Source organism: Phyllostomus hastatus, unplaced genomic scaffold (assembly GCF_019186645.2).
Source record: "Phyllostomus hastatus isolate PE091 unplaced genomic scaffold, TTU_PhHast_1.1 phas_scaffold_216, whole genome shotgun sequence".
In the NCBI taxonomy this organism is placed as follows: Eukaryota; Metazoa; Chordata; class Mammalia; order Chiroptera; family Phyllostomidae; genus Phyllostomus; species Phyllostomus hastatus.
The window spans coordinates 5,743,381-5,763,397 of record NW_025334018.1 but is presented as its reverse complement, the minus strand read 5'-3'; the positions used below and the strand labels follow the sequence as shown (position 1 = coordinate 5,763,397).

General features: G+C 40.5%; 1 protein-coding gene and 1 non-coding gene across 2 annotated transcripts in view; both read left to right on the top strand.

The window, feature by feature from the left end:
* Nucleotides 1-10,219, top strand: part of LOC123804590 (trichohyalin-like) — a 41,739-nt gene extending 31,520 nt beyond the window's left edge. Inside the window, exons 6-7 of the mRNA XM_045816949.1 lie at nucleotides 4,418-4,579; nucleotides 5,329-10,219. Coding sequence (XP_045672905.1) covers nucleotides 4,418-4,579; nucleotides 5,329-9,177 — 4,011 coding nt within the window. The 3' untranslated portion in view covers nucleotides 9,178-10,219. The remainder of the gene's footprint in view (nucleotides 1-4,417; nucleotides 4,580-5,328) is intronic.
* A 3,922-nt stretch (nucleotides 10,220-14,141) lies between these two features.
* On the top strand, nucleotides 14,142-14,260 carry LOC123804861. The gene has a single exon (XR_006783214.1). It is a non-coding gene; the product is annotated as a 5S ribosomal RNA (ribosomal RNA).
* The last annotated feature ends 5,757 nt before the right edge of the window (nucleotides 14,261-20,017 follow it).

Sequence of the window (20,017 nt, the reverse complement as noted above, 5' to 3'; positions counted from 1 at the left end):
TCTGACAGAAAATGGGAAAAGAACATTTCGAATGAGATAAAGACCAGGAAAACTAGTACTTTGTTAGTTCTCTGTTTTTTAACCCAGCAGAGCTCCACTCCCAAAGATTTCAGCATAGATGAGGCTTCATGATTGACATAATATTAGAGCTTGTGAATAATGTTTTATTTTCTCTTTTTAATTCCTCTGTAATAAAGAGCTCACTTCTCAAAGCCAAGCAACAGTATAATACTGCAGTTATATTCTGAACCCACTAGCATTAATCCTTGATAAAGAAGGATATTCTTATAGAATAGAGCAGGGGTACTTGGGTCATTATTCCTGAGCCAGTCAGAAACATTCTCTGACCTTTCAGTGTCTCAGTCTCTGGTCCTATAAAAGAAAGATAATGAGACTTTTTGTCTTTAAAGAAGATAGATCCTCAGATTATAAAAACTACTATTCTCTTTTGATGAACCACAATCAGTGAACACTGCCACATTTCATGGATTTTCAGTTGGCCTTAAAAAGAAATAGACTGAACCAATGTGTCAGTACTTGATTTTCTATATTCTCTGGCATTTACCAACCTTTTAAGGAACTAAAAAGCAATGAAAATTATTTCCCTGTCCAAACATGTGTCAGGAGCTTTTAAAATGATATATTTAAATAATGATACTGTTAAATAAAAGAACTTATATAGAAATGAGAGCCTCTTCATTTCAGAATATCAAACCTGATTTTAGAATTTAGCATTTGAATCTACTTACAATCTTTCTAATGATGGACTAAGAGAGGCTAATTCTTTTAGGTTTGTTCAGGCTTTTAAATACTTTTCCTTATGGTATACTGACTTTCACCAAGATTGAGTAAGACAGCCATCACTGAATTTAAGATCTAATTTCATTCAGACTGAGAAAGAAGTTTTTCTGTTACCATGAGTGCAGTTTCAACCATTTTCCCAAGGCTGTTTAGAAGCATTTTCCTTTTTGGGCTTGCCTCTATATTTGTTTTGCTTGATCAAACATAATTTTTAAATGACTAATTTTTTCCTTTATTCTCAAAGAAGCTAATAAATATGTAGTCCCCCTTTGAGTGCACTGACTATAGAGAGTTGATGGAATCACACAAATGCATCCCACCACCTGGGTTGAGGTTCCCCACAGACCACACACAGATGGGCAAAAACAGAATCAGACATAAGGGAGGGTTTGTCCAGAGAATTCCTTGAAGAACACTCATTAAAAATGCTAGTATCTCCTGTGAAAGATAGAGGTTCCATGAAGTTTGTGGTTACAGTGCTCATGACGGTTTTATCTTAAAATTCAAAGATTAAAATAACTGTATAAAAGCCTAAATAGAAGGGGGAAAAGATAAATCTTCACTCTTTACTAAGAAGCTGCCCCATCAAGTTTGCTAATTGATCCCAAGAAAGAGTGAGTTTTAGGAGAAATCCCAGATCACAGAAGTGAACCAGGCTTACAGTTGCTTTCCCATTACCTATCATTTCTCCTTTCCTCTCACCCCACCTCTAAGATGGCAGCAAATGAGGAGTCAAATAGAATTCTACTCCACCATTATTTAGACCTGCACATAAAGGAATGAATAGCCATCAAGATTTAGGTTCCAAATTATATTTCACTGAAGGATCCTACAGAATCTCCTCAAAATTCAGAAAACCAATACTTGCTTCTATTGGACAAAGGAGGAGACCAAAATGCCAAAAGCCACTGAATCATTTAATAGTCTCCAGAAACCTACTGTGAGCCAAAGTTTCATCTAGTCTGAAATGTAAGGATGGAAATCGCTGTCAAGCAAGGATAAAATCCAGTTCCTTATAATAAAACAGCACAGAGATTTGCAAACTATTGCCAGGGTTGAGAGTCACTGACAATCAGGTATAAAATTCAGTTTTTTACAATATAACAGCACAGAGATTTGCAAGTGATCACCAGGGTTGAGAAAACCCTGACAGACATAATGGGCTAGAATGACCAATTACCTAAATGCACTTCCAGGAGAAGCAGAGTCAAGTGTTTCAGTGTCATAATCATTAGTGACTTGGGCTGAGCAGGATGATTATATCTACAAAAACAGATTACACCAGCTCTTTTTCTCTAGGGGCATCAATATGTTAATGAGAAAAGAAAGAGTAAACTTCATTTAGATGTAACACCCCTAAAAATAATATTTGAAAGATTTCAAGTTCTCTTATAAACAATTTAATGAAACATATTTTTAAAGTACCACCCAAAATTGTTTACTAAGGAGGCAATCCCTTATCTATAGGAAAATCATCTTAAGACCCAAGAATACAAATGCAATTATTTTCCCCACCAGCATTTTTAGAGAAGAAACTAAAAGCAATTCTTTATACCCCTCTCATTGTCCTAGAACTGCTTCAAGCAGGGCTATTAAGCAACTCCCCATGGATTGTCACATTCCAGGGAAAAAAAAGAATTAGTTCTCATTAGTTTATGTCAAAGTTTCTGTTTGACCCCAACCTAGAAATTACATATTTTATAAAGTAAGTGGCTCAGAGTAATAAAACCATAATTAAGTTCATAATAAACCCATAATTAATTAAGATTCTGAACATTAAATTCTTTGTTTTGTTGTTTTATTTAATTTTAACAATTAAAAATTAGAGATTCTGCCAAATATTCTATCCTTTCATGTTAGGTGGGGCCAGTACCCTGTCAGTAGGCAAGGTCTGTAAACCTCATGCCAAATGGTATGTGCGCAAACAGAGAGATAACCATTTGTGGAGACAGAGGTGGAGCTGGGCTTGGTTAGGGATGAATCAGACCATCTCACAGAGTGGGTGTCTCCTTCCCAAGTAGGTCTTCAGGGCACAATTAAAACCACTATAAAAGGCCCAGCTACTAACTTCCCAGTACAGTTGCCAGTGGTGTCAGCGAGCACTTGACTTCTCCCTCTGGTGAAGTGGGTAAGTTCTATTCAGTGGGATCATGTTATTCTGTATGAGTATCCATTTTCTAGTTGTTGTAGATGTTGGTGAGAGGGGGCACCAGGGACCTACTGTGCCAGAAGATATCAGTATCTTACAGGGATGTCTAACTCCATGCCATTTTCTTATTATTGGAGCTATTGCCCAAATAGAGACATGGCCCTTCTCCCAAGCCTCTGAACTCTATAAGTGTGTTTACCTGTCAGGGGTTGGAAGTTGGTTATGTGTGACTCTGATGGGGTTCATCATTCTAAAAACTGCCATCTCAAAGGTTTTCCAACACTTGGTTCTCTCTTTTTTTTAAATCCTCACCTGAGGATATGTTTATTGATTTGAGAGAGAAAGAAAGGGTAAGAGAGAGAGAGAGAAAAACATTGATGGTTGCCTGCAGTACATGCCCCAACCAGGGATTGAACTGGAAACCTTTTAGTGTACAGAATGATGCCCCAACCAACTGAGCAACCCGACCAGGGCCCCTCAGTTCTCTTTTTATATTGGTTTTACCCAATATGGGCCATCTTCATGTAGTTATGGCATCTGTGGTGTTGGAGTTGAGAAGTAATTAATGAAGCCCAGCCAGTGAAACTTTCCATGTATTATTTTAATATTGATTTCCTTTTGGCTAAGTCCCTCCCCTTTTTTTAAATAATGCCAAGATTCAAATGGTTTGAGTTTAACGAAAGTGAACCATAAGACCAATATTACTCAGTGTCGTCCAGGTTCAGTTTGACCCATTAACTCTGGAAGTACCTCTTAGAAGCTTTCAATAACTGAATATCTGTAACATATCTTAGTTAAGGCAGATAACATGCACTCTCCGTTTTCCTCAGTGGTATATCTGAACATTATTGTACAATGCCACCTTTGACTAGGAAGAAGTAATGCTTAATCTGAGAACAGGTAAACTATGAATTAGGTCCTTAGATCTCTTATGGGTTATAATGTTGGGAAATAATCCACATTCCCCTTTTAATGTACTAGTTACCATCAAATGTTTTGCTGCCACAATTATGTGTATGTGGTTTCTATCCACTTTAAGATACTTTCAGATCTTCCTTCACCTTTTTGGCTTTCACCTATTCTCTGTTCAATTGTAGAGGAAGATGCAATGAGAAGCAACATATCAAATTTAAATTCCTATATTATTCTCTACATTATCTGATCTGAAATATGTTAGGGAGCAGAAAGAGAGAGAAGAGAATGAGATGGATAATCCAGATTGGGTAAACAATCTAAAAGCTGCTGGCAGGACAGCCTAAAGATAACTCCCTGGCTCTAAGTTTCTAAAGATCTCTCTTCCATTTTCTAAGTACAATATTCAAAGATAAAATGCTTTGAAAGCCTGGGTTAAAAATAACTACTGCTGTTAAGTCAAATTATTTAGGCATCTGTCCAAAACAGTATGGCTAAAACCTCCCCAAGATCAGAAACACAGTTTTGATTCTTAATCCTATTTTATTGTTTTAGGTTTACTTGAATTTAGGGGGAAAAATGTCTCCACTTCTGAGAAGCATCTTTGATATCACTGAAGTTTTCAATCAATATGCCTCACATAATTGTGATGGAGCAGCACTATGCAAGAAAGACCTGAAGAATCTCCTTGAAAGAGAATTTGGAGCTGTCCTTCAGGTAAGAAATAAGAAGAAAAGGAAATTTCTCTATTGATTTGAGGCTATGAAATTTTTTCTCAGGAGTGACCAAAGCAAAGAATGGTGACTTTATATTCATTTACCCCATGTCAGCTCTATACTACATCCCTCATTCATTTCTGAGCCAGAAGGTACTTAACTGTCATTGCAGTCTGGATACTAAAGAAGTTACAAACAATTATTTCTGTACTTGATGGCAATGTCGATGTGAATTAACTGGTTGTCATGGGAAGTTATTAGCAAAGATGTCAGATCAAACTACACTTGGAAGGAACTTAAAATTATTTCCAAATTTCAATAATCAAACTCATACTGTTCACTAGTAAAATTGTGTTACCATAAATGTTTTGTTCTGTTTCAAACGTGGAATAAAAATCAAATCAGAAGAACTAGCTATTTCACACAGAAATGGCTGCTGCAAATCTTCATAAATTTCTATTGTAGTTTTCTCTTGAGGATGAGTTCATTATTCACCCAGCTAAAGAGAACTTGTGATCTTCTAGTCAGCATTAAATTACAAGATGCAAAAATTTTCAACAAATATGTTATAAAATGAGGTATTTACATTTTACATAGGGACAATAAAACTCTACCACACACACTGCAACTTTTCTAATTGCTCTTAATGTCTTTTGAAGTGTCAGCATATCATAAAATATACATTGTGTGTGAAAGTTTACTACTAGTAAATGGTCTATTATAAAAAATTTTGTTTTCATCTTTTTTCAGAGACCACATGATCCTGAAACGGTAGATCTGGTCCTAGAACTTCTGGATCGCGACTGTAACGGGCTTATAGATTTCAATGAGTTCCTCCTGTTCATTTTCAAGGTGGCTCAAGCTTGTTATTATGCCCTCGCGGAGGCCTCAGGGCTAGTGGAGAAGGGAGACAAGTGTGAGGGAAAGGGGAACCCATTACAAGATCGCAGGCAAGAAGGCCAAAGGAGGTTTGAGCCCCGGGAGAGACAGTTGGAAGAAGAACGCAGGCAGAAGAGGCAACAACAAGAGAGGGAGTTCACCGAAGAAGCGGAGCAGAGGGAGAAGGAAGAGAGACATGAGCAAGGGCTGCAAAGGCAAGAATGGGAAGCGCGCCTTGAGGAGGAAGAGCCGCTGCACAGGTGCAAGAGACTGGTGCCTGAGGAGTTTCCTGTCCAAGAGAGGAGGCGAGAAAGGCAGGAGCAGCGAGAGCGCCAGGAAGAGGAGCAACTACCCCGGCGGGAAGGGCAGGAGCTGAGGAGGGAGCACCTGGAGAAAGAAGAGCAGCTTCAAAGGCAGAGGCGTGAGCGCCGGGAGCGTTTGGAGCAGGAGAGGCGCCAGCAGCAGCTCAGGCGAGAGCAAGAGCTCAGGCGTGAGCAGGAACCACGCTTGGAACAGAAGCTGAGGCGCCAGCAGGAGCTGAGGCGGGAACAGGAAGAAAGGCGTGAACAGGAGCCGGTCTTGGAGCAGCTGAAGCGCGAGCAGGAGGAGAGGCATCAGCAGGAGCTGAGGCGCAAGCAAGAGCTGAGGCGCGAGCAGGAGCCGCTCTTGGAGCAAATGAGGCGTGAGCAGCAGCTGGCTGAGGAAGAGGTACAACAGGAAGAGGCCAGTGAGCAGGACGAGAGCCACACTTTGAGGTGGCAGCGGCAGCTGGAAAGTGAGGCCGACGCCCGACAGAGCAAAGTCTACTCGAGGCCCCGCAGGCAGGAGCCGCAGAGGCGCCACCAGGAGCAAGAGGAAGAGGAGAGGCGGCTCCAGGAGCGCGAGCTGGGACTGCAAGAGCGGGAAGAGGATGCCCAGTGGCCAAGGCGTACCCCCCGAGAGGAGCGCGAGAGGCAGCTGCGCCAGGAGGAAGAAGAGCAGCTCCGGAACCTCAAGTGGCAGTGGCAGGCTGAGCAAGAAAGTGAGAGGCGCAGCCAGAGGCTGTCGGCCAGGCCCCCATTGCAAGAGCGGGAGCAGCGGGACCGGCAGCTGAAGGCGGAGCAACGCCAGGAGCCTGGACAACTGCTCCAAGAGGAGGAGCTGCGCAGACAACGACTCAAGAGGGAGCAGGAGCTGCAGTTCCGCGAGGAGGAGCAGCTCCAGGAGGAGTACCTCCAAGAGGATCAGGAGAGGGAGCGGGGCCAGCAGCTACGCCGCGACCAAAAATCGAGGTGGCCACTAGAAGAGGACAGCCAGAGACGCCGCCTCACTCAATACACCAAGCCAGCTGAACGCGAACAGCTGCAGGGGGAGGAAGAGCGGCAGCAACGGGAGAAGAGGTTTCAGGAACGGGAGAGACAGTATCGGGAGGAAGAGCAGCTGCTAAAGGAGGAAAGAGAGGAGCAACGCCTTCAGGAAGAAGACAGAAAGTTCCGTGAGGAGGAACAGCTTCTCCGAGAAAGGGAAGAACAGCTGCGCCACCAGGAACGCGACGGAAAATTCCGTGAGGAGGAACAGCTCCTGCAGGAACGGGAAGAAAGGCAGCTGCTTCTCCAAGAGAGCGACAGAAAGCTCCACCAGGAGGTGCAGCAACTCCGCCGCCAGGAACGCGAGCAACAGCTTCGTCAGCAGCGCGACAGAAAATATCGTGAGGAGAAACAGTTTCTCCGGGAGAGGGAAGAACAGCTGCTTCGCCAAGAGCGCGACAGAAAATTCCGTGAGGAGGAACAGCTCCTTCAGGAAAGGGGAGAAGAGCTGCGTCGCCAGGAACGCGACAGAAAATTCCGTGAGGAGGAACAGCTCCTTCAGGAAAGGGGAGAACAGCTGCGTCGCCAGGAACGCGACAGAAAATTCCGTGAGGAGGAACAGCTCCTTCAGGAAAGGGGAGAACAGCTGCGTCGCCAGGAACGCGACAGATATCTACGGGAGGAGGAACAGCTCCTTCAGGAAAGAGGAGAACAGCAGCTGCGTCGCCAAGAGCACGACAGAAAATTCCGTGAGGAGGAACAGCTCCTTCAGGAAAGTGGAGAACAGCTGAGTCGCCGGGAACGCGACAGAAAAGTCCGTGAGGAGGAACAGCTCCTTCAGGAAAGGGGAGGACAACTGCGTCGTCAAGAGCGCGACAGAAATCTACGCGAGGAGCAACAGCTCCTTCAGGAAAGGGAAGAACAGCTGCGTCGCCAGGAACGTGACAGAAAATTCCGTGAGGAAGAACAGCTTCTAGAGGAAAGGGGAGAACAACTGCGTCGCCAGGAACGCGACAGAAAATTCCGTGAGGAGGAACAGCTCCTTCAGGAAAGGGGAGAACAGCAGCTGCGTCGCCAGGAACGCGACAGAAAATTCCGTGAGGAGGAACAGCTCCTTCAGGAAAGGGGAGAACAGCTGCGACGCCAGGAACGCGACAGAAAAGTCCGTGAGGAGGAACAGCTCCTTCAGGAAAGGGGAGAACAGCAGCTGCGTCGCCAGGAACGCGACAGAAAAATCCGTGAGGAGGAACAGCTCCTTCAGGAAAGGGGAGAACAGCTGCGTCGCCAAGAGCGTGACAGGTATCTACGGGAGGAGGAACAGCTCCTTCAGGAAAGGGGAGAACAGCAACTGCGTCGCCAAGAGAGCGACAGAAAATTCCGTGAGGAGGAACAGCTCCTTCAGGAAAGGGGAGAACAACAGCTGCGACGCCAGGAACGCGACAGAAAATTCCGTGAGGAGGAACAGCTCCTTCAGGAAAGGGGAGAACAGCTGCATCGCCAAGAGCGTGACAGGTATCTACGGGAGGAGGAACAGCTCCTTCAGGAAAGGGGAGAACAGCAGCTGCGTAGCCAAGAGCGCGACAGATATCTACGCGAGAAGGGACAGCAACTGCGCCGCCAGGAACGAGAGCAACAGCTTCGCCAGGAGCAGGACAGAGAATCCGGTGAGGAGGAACAGCTTCTCCAAAAAAGGGAAGAACAACTGCGCCGCCAGGAACGTGAAAGAAAATTCCGTGAGGGGGAACAGCTTCTCCGGGAACGAGAAGACCAGCAGCTGCGTCGCCAAGAGAGCGACAGAAAGCTCCGAGAGGAGGTACAGCAACTGCGCCGCCAGGAACGGGAGCAACAGCAAGAAAGAGAATTTCAGAAGGAGGAACAGTTTCTCCAAGAAAGAGAACAGTTGCGCCGCCAGGAACGCGACAGGAAATTTCGTGAGGGTGAACAGTTCCTCCAGGAAAGGGAAGAACAGCAGCGGCGTCGCCAAGAGCGCGACAGGTATCTACCTGAGGAGGAACAACAGCTGCGCCGCCAGGAACGCGAGCAACAGCTGGTCCAGGAACGAGAAGAACAGCAGCTGCGTCGCCGAGAAGAGCAGCAGCAGCAGCGGGAGGAACGAGAACTGGGGCGCCGGCAGGTGCTAAAACAGCAGTACCGAGAAGAGGAGCCATTTGCTCGGGAGAAGAGACGTCTTCAGGAACAGAAACTGCGGCAAGAAGAGCAGAGACGCCGCCAAGAGCCGGAAAGGAAACTCCGGGAAGAGAAGCTCCGCCGCCAGCTTGAGGAGGTGCAGAGGCGTGGCCAAGTCCGGGAGGAAAAAGAAAAGGGCCGTCAGCAGATTCTGGAATCTGGCAAGGGTCAGTTTGCCAGTGCCCCTGTGCGCTCCAGCCCTCTCTATGAGTACATCCAAGAGCAGAGATCCCAACACCGCCCTTAAGAAATGCCCTATTCCAACACTTGGCCAAAGCTTCAGCAAAGGGAAATGGGAAGCACTGGGTACCAAATGACTGAAATGATTTTGGTTGTGGGAAAACTCAGATGTTAGAATATGTCTTTAATCCAAAATCTTAAACTATACTCATTCCATGTACTTTGTACTTCTACCTTTTATTCTCCCTCAAGTAGTTCTTTACTGCAGGATATCTTTGGTGCAGATGTGGTGACCATTTTAAAAAACAAATCATTTAATTTGTTTAAGGAGTTTTGTTTGGGGACATGTTAATTTATTGCTTTCAAAAGTAAAAAGAATAATATAATAATGTGACATTCAAAAGACTTGGGTCCGTTGTTTTTTTTGGTTTTTTTTTAGTGGTTGATATATCTTGTAGAGAATTTAGTTAATTTTAGTGTTAAAGTTGACATATCTTCTTGGGCCTAGATTACGTTAATATTTATCTCCAAATAGTTTCTCATCTTTTGTGGCATAATTAGCACAGATTCTGCAAGGGGACTGAATATTTACAACTTTTGAATAGTGTAAGGAAACTGACTTCTACAGAAAAACTCCCTGTGAAATCAGCCCATAACTGGAAGGAATATCTGTTAAGAATAAGGTTTAGCTTTAAGATTTAGAATTTGAATTGGAATTTTTTACACTCAACTTCATAAACATTTAAAATCTCATAGAGCAAAAGTAAGGTGTTTCTCAAACAACTCCAGAGCTCAAATTTTAAAACTGTCTGCCATAGTCTATAGTGCTCAGTTCTCTTCCTCCAGTCTTTGGTGAATTTCAGAATATTGCTGCCTTAGTTAATTTTAGCTGAGAGGGAACCTGTTCAGGATTCTGTAAACGTCTGTCTTGCTCTAGGACCAATAAGAGATCACAGAGAGCATTTGCGGGAGGGAAAGGGAAAAATTTATAAACAGAAGACCCATCAGCCTATAATCCTTTGAGGCCTATTGATACTATGTTGAAGGCATTCTTGTTGAAATAATTGCACTGTATAAAAAATTAATAATAAATTTTTGGCAAATAATTATTTTTGTCTGTTTTAATTATGCATCAAATCATAACTCAGTATCTACTGGTCTAGGAACTGGAAAAAAAGTTCTCATTGCTTAAGGGTATTTGGTTACAATTATCCATGTTCTAACTATGAAAAAGGAAAGAAACCAAACACCTCTGTTTTTCCTCAACCATTTTTCCCTGTTAGGGTGAACCCTATATTATTTGTATATCCATCCCCAAGCTAGAATTCTTTATCTGTGTTTATATTCTTGACTTCACAGCTTTCTGTGTCCTTTTTTGCTATGACTCACAGGTCATGACAAATAATGATGTTCCCAGTGTCTGCTAATATTTCCTTCCAAGAATATATAGCAGCTTCTTTGTTTCTAATGTCTAGTGAACCAAGAGTAGAAAATAGTCTGAAAGTTCAGCTCAGCATTATAAGAATTATAGATGAACTGTTGGTTTAAGCAACACAGTCCATCAGGTGACCCAGTCAGAAGGAGTTTAATAGTAATGCCAAAAATAACATGTATTATCTAATGATCCAAACACCCCATGCCACCTGCTGGAGTCTATATTTGGTATTCACACCTTGGTACTAGGAATAAGTCCAAGAAGGCCCTGATGCAGAATAGTATCATTTCTAAATTGTGAGCATCATGGATGAGAAGACATCCTAAGTTATAGACACTAACATTTTGGTGAGTTGTGGAGGCAGGAAAACTAAACTCCTGAGTATCATTCTGATAGAGCAATACAGCATTTTTCTGCAAGAATCACCAGCCTCTCCCTTGCTTTAACATAAATAGCAGACACCCACAAAAGACAAAACCTGGGAATCCCCTGACACACTACCGTGGACATCACCTCTTTCAAATAATTTCTAGCTACAAAACTATTTTTCTCTTAAGATAAGTTATGCTTTTCCTTACTTAAGGATTTTTACAGAAACCATGGAAGAGCCCCACTGACTTTCTCCAGGATCATTTCAATAGGAACTCATTTCAGAACCTCTTTAAAAATGTCAGCCCCAGGATGCTCCTGAAATATATATTCATCATCTAAGTTACAGTTCAACAATAAAAAATACTGCAAAAACAATCAAAGCCCTCAGACTTATAGCACTTTACAAAATAAAGAGCCATTTCCAAAGAAGAAAGTATTGTTTCATGACAGTTATAATATGTTGTTAAATAAAAGTGTGTCAGCCAGTCCATGCCCTATGGGTCCTCTTTTAGCATGCTGACAGGAGAATATGCTGGCAGGCTAACAGTTGTGCTCCACCTAGACAGTGTACATTCATGGGCAGAAGCTTGAGGCTGTTAGGCAATTGACTGCCTAAGTATAAACTGGGAGGGAGCTCTATTAACATTACCTTAGTTGCCGCTAAAGAATGAGGTTGAAGATTTAAAATGCTCTGTGATGGTAAAGCTGGTATCTATGTATTATGGGCTGGATTATGTCCTCCCTAAAAGTTCATATGTGGAAGTTTTAACTCCCAGCACCTTAGAATATAGTAGAATATAGAAGATATTGTATTTAAATAAGTAATTGTACTTAAGTGAGATCATTAGATGGGGACTAATTCAAAATGAATAGTGTCCTTATAAGTAGAGAAAGTTTGGGCTCACATGATGAAGGAAAGATGATGTAAAGACACAGGAAGAAGATGGCCATCTATAAGCAAGGACAGAGGCCTGGAACAGATCCTGCCCTCATAACCTTCAGAAAAAAAAACAACCCTACCAACACCTTGATCTTAGACTTCTGGCCTCCAGAATTCTGAGAAAATAAATTTCTATTGGTTAAGCTACTCAGTCTGGGGCTATTATGATAGCACTAGCAAACTAATATACCATGTAAGGTGTGGTTATGTTGCTAGGGAAATCTATCTGTATTGTAATGATCTTTATCCTTTGACATTATATAAGCCTGTCCTGGTTGCTCAAAGACCCTCTTTTTAAATTAAATCTGTCATAGTTTCTATGGTGCAGTGGAAAGAATGCTACAATGAATAAGAAGCTTGGGGCAATATGCATACACTGGTGAAGTAGTCATTCTAGCCTGTTCTTTCACTTTACTATCTGTGTCCTTGTGCAAGCCACTTACGCTTTCTGGGCTTCCATTGTTTTGTATTTCAAACTATGAGACTAGAATAGCTATCACCCAAGATTATTCACAGGACTGAAAAATAATTACTTTAATTCTAACATTCAGTTTGTTCAAATAAAGTTCTCAAAGCAGCTCAAATAATCCCTCATCCCAATTCTACCTTTAGCTAACAGAAAATAGGGGAGAAAATTAACCGATGAAGGTAGTCATCAGAGCCTTGTTCCAGCTTCAAAGATCTTCCTTTTCTATCCAATCATACCTGACTTTCCCTCCATCTGTCTCCCAAATGCCTCTCCAGAGTGTCTTTCTATCATCCCAGATGTATTCACTGGAGGAAAAGACCCCTACCAACCTCATTTTCTGTGACCCTAATACTATAGAAGATCATTGACCCAATGTATAAACTTCACATATGCATTTAATTACTCCCATTCTTTTCTGAGAAGAAAACAAATTCCTGGAGTTGGTTCCACTCAAACTGAAAGTCCATGGCCACTTGTTAAGCATGAATCCATCTTCTGCACTAATTACACATTGTTAATATTTTCATTCAGTTATAGTAATTACATTTGTTTAGCAAGTATACTGGAACTGTAATCTTCTGATGATTATAATTTATATAATATGTAATAAACACATGTTTCTCTTGTTAGTAAAGAGCTGACAGTCACATGCAATAATCTGAAATATACCAAAAATAGATTTCTGAATAGGTGATTATTTTCTGAACCCTCAGGACATCCATGACAGGCATTCAAATTAAAAAACATTTTAAAATCTGATTTCTTTTTGTTATTATTCTGCCTTTGTAAAAAGAAAATTGTGTTGTATTTTCTGCAAGAAAAAGTCCAAGGTCTTCAGTTTGGAATTTAAGGCTCTCCACATTCTGAAGGCAATTCCTCTTGTAAACTCCAGTCAACACGACAAGGAGTTATTGTTATTTTAAAGAGGGGGGTAATTAACTAGATTGATAGTTCACAGGGATCACTCTGGCTGTAATGGGAAGGATGGGTTGGAGACGGTCAACATGGAAGCAGAGAGAACATTAGGAAGATATTACAATGATCCCCGGGAAAGAAAATGATAGCCTGAACTAAGATAATGGGCAGGGATAAAGAAAATGGACACATACAAAATATCTTGAGAATTAGAATTGGTAGGATCTGGTGCTATATTGAAAAGATGATGAAGAGAAGGAAATAAAGATAATATTAGATTTCTAGCTGGAGAAACTGGGTGTATAGTGGTATCATTATTGAGACAGAAGCATAAGGGAACCTCAGGTTTGTAGTGAGGGGGAAATGACAAGTTCAGTCTACTTACATTGAATTGGAGATGTATTTGAGGTTTCCAGAAAACATTACCTAGTTGGCAGCTGGTCATGTGAGTCTAGAGCTCAGGTGAGAAGTTTGGATTTGATATACAAAGGGGAGTATCAGTCTATCAGTAATAATAGAAGCAATAAGAGTAGATAAGATTATTCAGGACATCGAGAGAGGAAGAAGAAAAACTGGGCTAAGACAGAACACTGAGAAACAGCAACATTTAAAGGAAATGCAAAAGAAAAATACTAAAAAGGAGAATTTTAAAAAGCAGTCAGAGTGATAGGAAGAAAACCAGGAATATGTGGTATCACAAAAAGTAGGCAAGAACATGCTGCAAGAAAAAGGAAGCAGTTATCAAATATTTCAGAAAAGCCAAGCAAATTAATTACCAAAAATGCCTGGTGATTTGGTGATATGGTGGTCAGTAATGATCTCATATGTCTCAATGGATTTGACTTAAGAATTCAAGGAAAGCAGAAATATAAGATAAGGCTTTCAAGAATACTAACTATGGTCTACGGCCATACCATCCTGAACGCGCCTGATCTCGTCTGATCTCGGAAGCTAAGCAGGGTCGGGCCTGGTTAGTACTTGGATGGGAGACCGCCTGGGAATACCGGGTGCTGTAGGCTTTAAAAAAAAGAAAAAAAAAAAAAAAAGAATACTAACTATGAAGTTGAGGAGAAGAGGATTTGATAAAATGGGAGAGACAGAGAAAGAGAGATTTTAAGGAATCAGCTCACATGATAATGGAGGCTGGCAAGTCCAAAATCTGCAGGGTGGGCCAGCAATCTAGAGGCTCAAGGAAGAGCCAATGTTGCAATTCAAGTCTGAAGGTCTTGAAAATCTGCTGGCAAATTTCCTCTTGTTCAGGGAAGGTCATTCTTTGTTCTATTAAGAACTTTTTCAACTGACTGCATGAGTGAGGCCCAACCACATTAAGGAGGATAATCTGCTTTACTCAAAGATCGCCAGTTTATATGAAAATCTCGTCCAAAAACACCCTCATGAAAGCATCCAGAATAATGTTTGACCACGTATCTGGCCACCATAGCTCTGTCAAGTTGGCACATAAAATTAACTGTTGCAGAATCTGAGGAGGAGAGGAAAACTAGTGAGTACAAGCAGGGACTAAGAGACATAGGTATGTGAACTTGGGGTTCAAATGAGAAAGAAAATCCAATATCTTGGGAATCAATGAATGGGAGAGATATAAGGAGAGGTGGCCAGGGACAGAGACTGTGAAGACTGAATTTATTATTCCAGGGGCAGGGTGGTTCCAAGTGATAATAAGTTCCAAGGTAATATATAAGAAAATAATACATCTCTATAAAATAGTTAGACCTATTTTTTCCTACCATTGTTCTAGAAGTTAAAAATACTGATTGGACCACCAAATATATTTGTGGCCAGTGTAGAATAGAACAGATTCATGAGTTATTAAAGCTTGAAGAGTATTCTGAATATTAGCAGGGAGGCAGCCTAATGTACATAAAGAACTCAGATTTTGGAGTTCTCATGAAAACCTAGGTTTCCATGGTTTAGGAACTTGCCTAAGACTTAGCTGTCTAACGTAAAAAGGTACATAATCTCTTCAAGATTATATTTCTTTGACTGAAATTAGGATAATAGTTCCTACCTTGCAGGATTGTTGTGAAAAGTAGAAATAATGTGTGCAAAATATAAGCTGAGGACTCAATAAATGAATATTATTATTTTCTAGTGCATACCTTTCAGTTTTCATGAGGGTAGTCAATCTATAGGGATAAAAGATCCAAAGTTACAGAGCCAGAGATAGGACTGGAATCAGTCCAGTTCTTTTAATTCCAGGTCAGGACTCTTTCATCTGAGAACACTTCTTTCAATTTTGTTCACTGAAAAAATATTTATTGAGTACCTACTGTGTTCCAAGTACTGTGCTGGGTTGGCTACATAAATGATTAAGTCACACATGGTCCTGGCCTTCTCAGAGCAGAGTGCACTATAAGCCAAATGTTTTTGCTGTTTTTACTTTTCACTTGATTTAATTAACAGCAATTCTGTAATTTCTAGACAATATTGCTCCTCTTTTCCCATCTCCAAATAAGGAAATGAAACAGAATAGTTTCTAATGTGCCTAAGGCCTAATCACTACTGAAGTTCAGAACTGAACTCATGGCCTTTCTCACTTGTTTATTTAACAGTTATTTCTTGGTTATCTGCTCACAGTGTAAGAAAATAATGTAACATGAGCATAAATATACTGTACATGTTGATTATAAAAGGGCCTCAATACACTATAAAATGCATGCATAACACATAAAAACATTTTTCTAGCCCTGGCTGGCATAGCTCAGTGGATTGAGTGCGGGCTGTGAACCAAAGCATCACAGTTTCGATTCCCAGTCAGGGCACATGCCTGGGTTGCAGGCCATGGGCCCCAGCAACCGCACATTGATGTTTCTCTCTCTCTCTCTTTCTCCCTCCCTTCCATCTCTAAAAATAAATAAATAAAATCTTAAAAAAAAAACATTTTTCTACTTAAACACAAATGATGCACTACCTATAACAAATGAGAAATCATTTCATTTATCAAATTCTGCCAGTCATGAGGGCTCAAAGGGATCATATGAAGGGGCATATGACTCTAAAAGTACGACCATTTAGCCACAAGATATTCATCACACCACACACACCATGGGATATAATAATAAAAAAACTGTACACAATTAAAATATCCAAGAAAGGAATGATTAAATATACTGTGGTACATTCATACAATGGAATGCTATGCACATATCAATATATGGTATAGAAAAATCTTTACTGAACTGGAAAGCTGTTCATTATAAAATAGAAAACAAATTTCAAATGGCATGGACTGAATAATTTCAGTTTTGTAAAAACAATTTAAAAGAAAACTAGAAAAAATATGTATAGATGAAAATGTGTTAAACACTAGTGGGTTTTGAACCCAGCTTGTCTAATTATAACTTAAGTGGTTATTTTTTTCTACTATATTCCTTTTATAAGAGATACAAAAAAGAATATATAATTCATAGTCTCTCACTTTAGGTAATTAAAATGTACTTGGGAAGATAAGTTTTATACACATAAAAAGGTTACTAAGTAAGAACAGTTGACATTGCTAATATCTCCTATAAATATTCTATAATTAAAATGTCTAACATTAAAAATTATTTATTAAAGTAATTTCAAAACATAAATGATAACATAATCAAATAGTATAGAAAAGTTTATGATAAATTTTTATTATTTTTAAGTACATTGTATTGATTATGTTTTTACAATTGTCCCACTTTTGCTTCCCTTTATCCCCCTCCACCCAAACCCCCATTCCCTCCAACATTCCCACCCCCTTAGTTCATGTCCATGGCTCATAGATATAAGTTCTTCAGCTCCTCCATTTTCTATACCATTTTTAACCTACCCCTGTCTATTTTGTACCTACCAATTATGCTTCTTATTCCCTGTACCCTTTCTCCCATTCTCCTCCTTCCCCTTCCCTGCTAATAAGCCTCCATGTGATCTCCATTTCTCTGATTCTGTTCCTGTTCTAGTTACTTGTTTAGTTTGTTTTTGCTTTTTTTCAGATTCACCTGTTGATAGTTATGAGTTTGTTGTCATTTTACTGTTCATATTTTTGATCATCTTCTTTTTCTTAGATAAGTCCCTTCAACATTTCATATAATAAGGGCTTGGTGATGATGAACTCCTTTAACTTGACCTTAACTGGGAAAAACTTTATCTGCCCTTCCATTCTAAATGATAACTTTGCTGGACAGAGTCATCTTGAATGTAGGTCCTTGCCCTTCATGACTTGAAATATGTCTTCCCAGCCCCTTCTTGCCTGTAAGGTTTCTTCTGAGAAATCATCTGACAGTCTTATGGGAACTCCTTTATAGGTAACTGTCTCCCTTTCTCTGGCTGCTTTTAAGATTCTCTCCTTATCTTTGATCTCTGGCAATTTAATTATGATGTGCCTTGTTGCGTTCCTCTTTGTGTCCAAGTTGTTTGGGATTCTCTGAGCTTTTTGGAGTTGTATGTCTATTTCCTTCACCAGATTGGGGAAGTTCTCCTTCATTATTTGTTCAGATAAGTTTTCAACTTCTTGCTCTTGTTCTTCTCTTTCTGGCACCCCTATGATCTGGATGTTGGAACAAAGTTGTCCTGGAGGTTCCTAAGCCTCTCCTCATTTTTTTGAATTGTTGTTTCTTCATTCTGTTCTGGTTGAATGTTTATTCTTCCTCCTGGTCCAAACCATTGATTTGTGTTCTGGTTTCCTTCCCTTCACTATTGGTTCCTTCTATGTTTTGCTTTATTTCACTTTGTATAGCTTTCATTTCTTCCTTTATTTTGTGGCCATACTCAATCATGTCTTTGAGCATATTGATTACCAGTGTTTTGAACTCTGCAGCTGATAGGTTGGCTAGCTCCTCATTGTTTAGTTCTTTTTCTGGAGTTTTGATCTGTTCTTTCATTTGGGCCATATTTCTTTGTCTCGGTGCACCTGTTATGTTGTAACAGGCAGAGCCTTAGGTATTCACCAGGGCAGAGCAACCCATTTCACTGCATTGTGGCACTGTATGTGGGGGAGGGGTTAGAGAGGGAACAATACCACTTGCTTGACTCTCACCCCACTTTCAGTCAGTTTCCCCACTTGTCACAAGTGAATTGCACCCTTGTAGGCGTTGCTCTAGTGTTGATTCCTGAATGGGTGGGCTTGTGTATGTTCTAGGACCCCATGGGCCCCTCCAATGGACTCTCCTGTGAGATTGGCAGCTTCTCAGCTGCCACAACCCCCACAGGTTTTTACAGCCAGAAGTTTTGAGGCTTTATCCTGGTTCTGGAACCCTGGGTTTTGTCATCTGTCTTGCTCCCCAGTTGTTTCTGCCTCACCCACCCAGTCCACCAGCTGCCACCTTGCCCTGCATCCTCTCCACCTCAGCTGGTCATCTCCACCCCTACTACTAGTCTGGATGAATATTTCTTCTTTAACTCCTTGGTTGTTGGGCTTCCATACAGTTCAATTTTCTGGCAGTTCTGGTTGTTTTTTGTTTTTAATTTGGCTGTTATCCTCCTTTGGTTGTGTGAGGAAGTGAAGCATATCTACCTACAGCTCCATCTTTGTCAGAAGTTCAGTATAAGACTAGCTTATGATAAATTATTAAATAATCATTTTATATATGGTTTTCTGGTAGCTTCTGTGCCTCCATTGTTTCTTTTCCCTTGTGTTTCTATCCATTGTTTTAGTTTAGTGGTGTTCTATAATTTTTTCCTTCATTTTCTCTTTTTTTAATGCTTTGTGTCTCAGTTCTGGATTTTTGTTTTGTGGTTGCCATTAGGTTTGTGCAAGAAAGTTTCATATATACAATAGTCCTTTTTCTTTTGATTGCACCTTATCTCCACTCCACTCATCTGTGCAATTTCAGTCCTTTCCTCCCTCCCTTTTTATACAATTATCCAATTTCATGCTGTGCACTTATTTCCAAATTGCAGTAGCTATTGTCTAGGCTTTTCCCTCCTTTAACCCTTATGTTATGTTTCAGTGTTTAATATCTTATTCTGAACAAGCATTACAGTTTCCTATTCTGTCTGCCTGTTAGTCATCTTATTCACAGTTTTGTATCTGTTTTTCTTTCAGATAGAAGAGCATTTTAAAGCATTTCTTGTAATGCAGGTCTTGCAGTAGTAAATTCTCAGCTTGTGTTTGTCTGGAAAAGCCTTTATTTCTCCTTCATATCTAAAAGATAACTTTTCTGGATATATTACTCCTGGCTGTTATTTTGCTCTTTTAATGTTTTAAACATTTGCTTCTACTCTCTCCTATCTTTCAGGATTTCTGCTGAAAAATCTGAAGATAATATAATGGCATTTCCTTTATAAGTTACCATCTTCTTTTCCCTGGCTTCCTTGAAAATTCTTTCTTTCTTGACAATAATAGTAAGGGATTTAAACACCCCTTCAACAGCAATGGGTAGATCATCCAAACAGAAAATCAATAAGGAAATACCAACCTTAAATGACACTAATTCAAATGGACATAATCAACATTACAAAGCTTTGTACTCCAGAACCAAAAGATACAGTCCTCTCTAGGGCATGCACATGCACTAGAATATTCTCACAGATAGATCATATATTAAGGCAAAAAAACCCTAGCCTTGACAAATTTAAGAAGACTGAAATCATACCAAACATATTTTCCAACCACAACACTTTGAAACTAGAAATCAGCTGCAAAAAGAAAGATGGAAACCACAGATATGTGGAGATTAAACAACATGGTACTGAACACCACTGGGTCAAAGAAGGAATAAAAGAAGAGACCAAAATATCCCTAGAGACAAATGATAATGAGAACACACACAGAATAAAAGTTTGGGGGA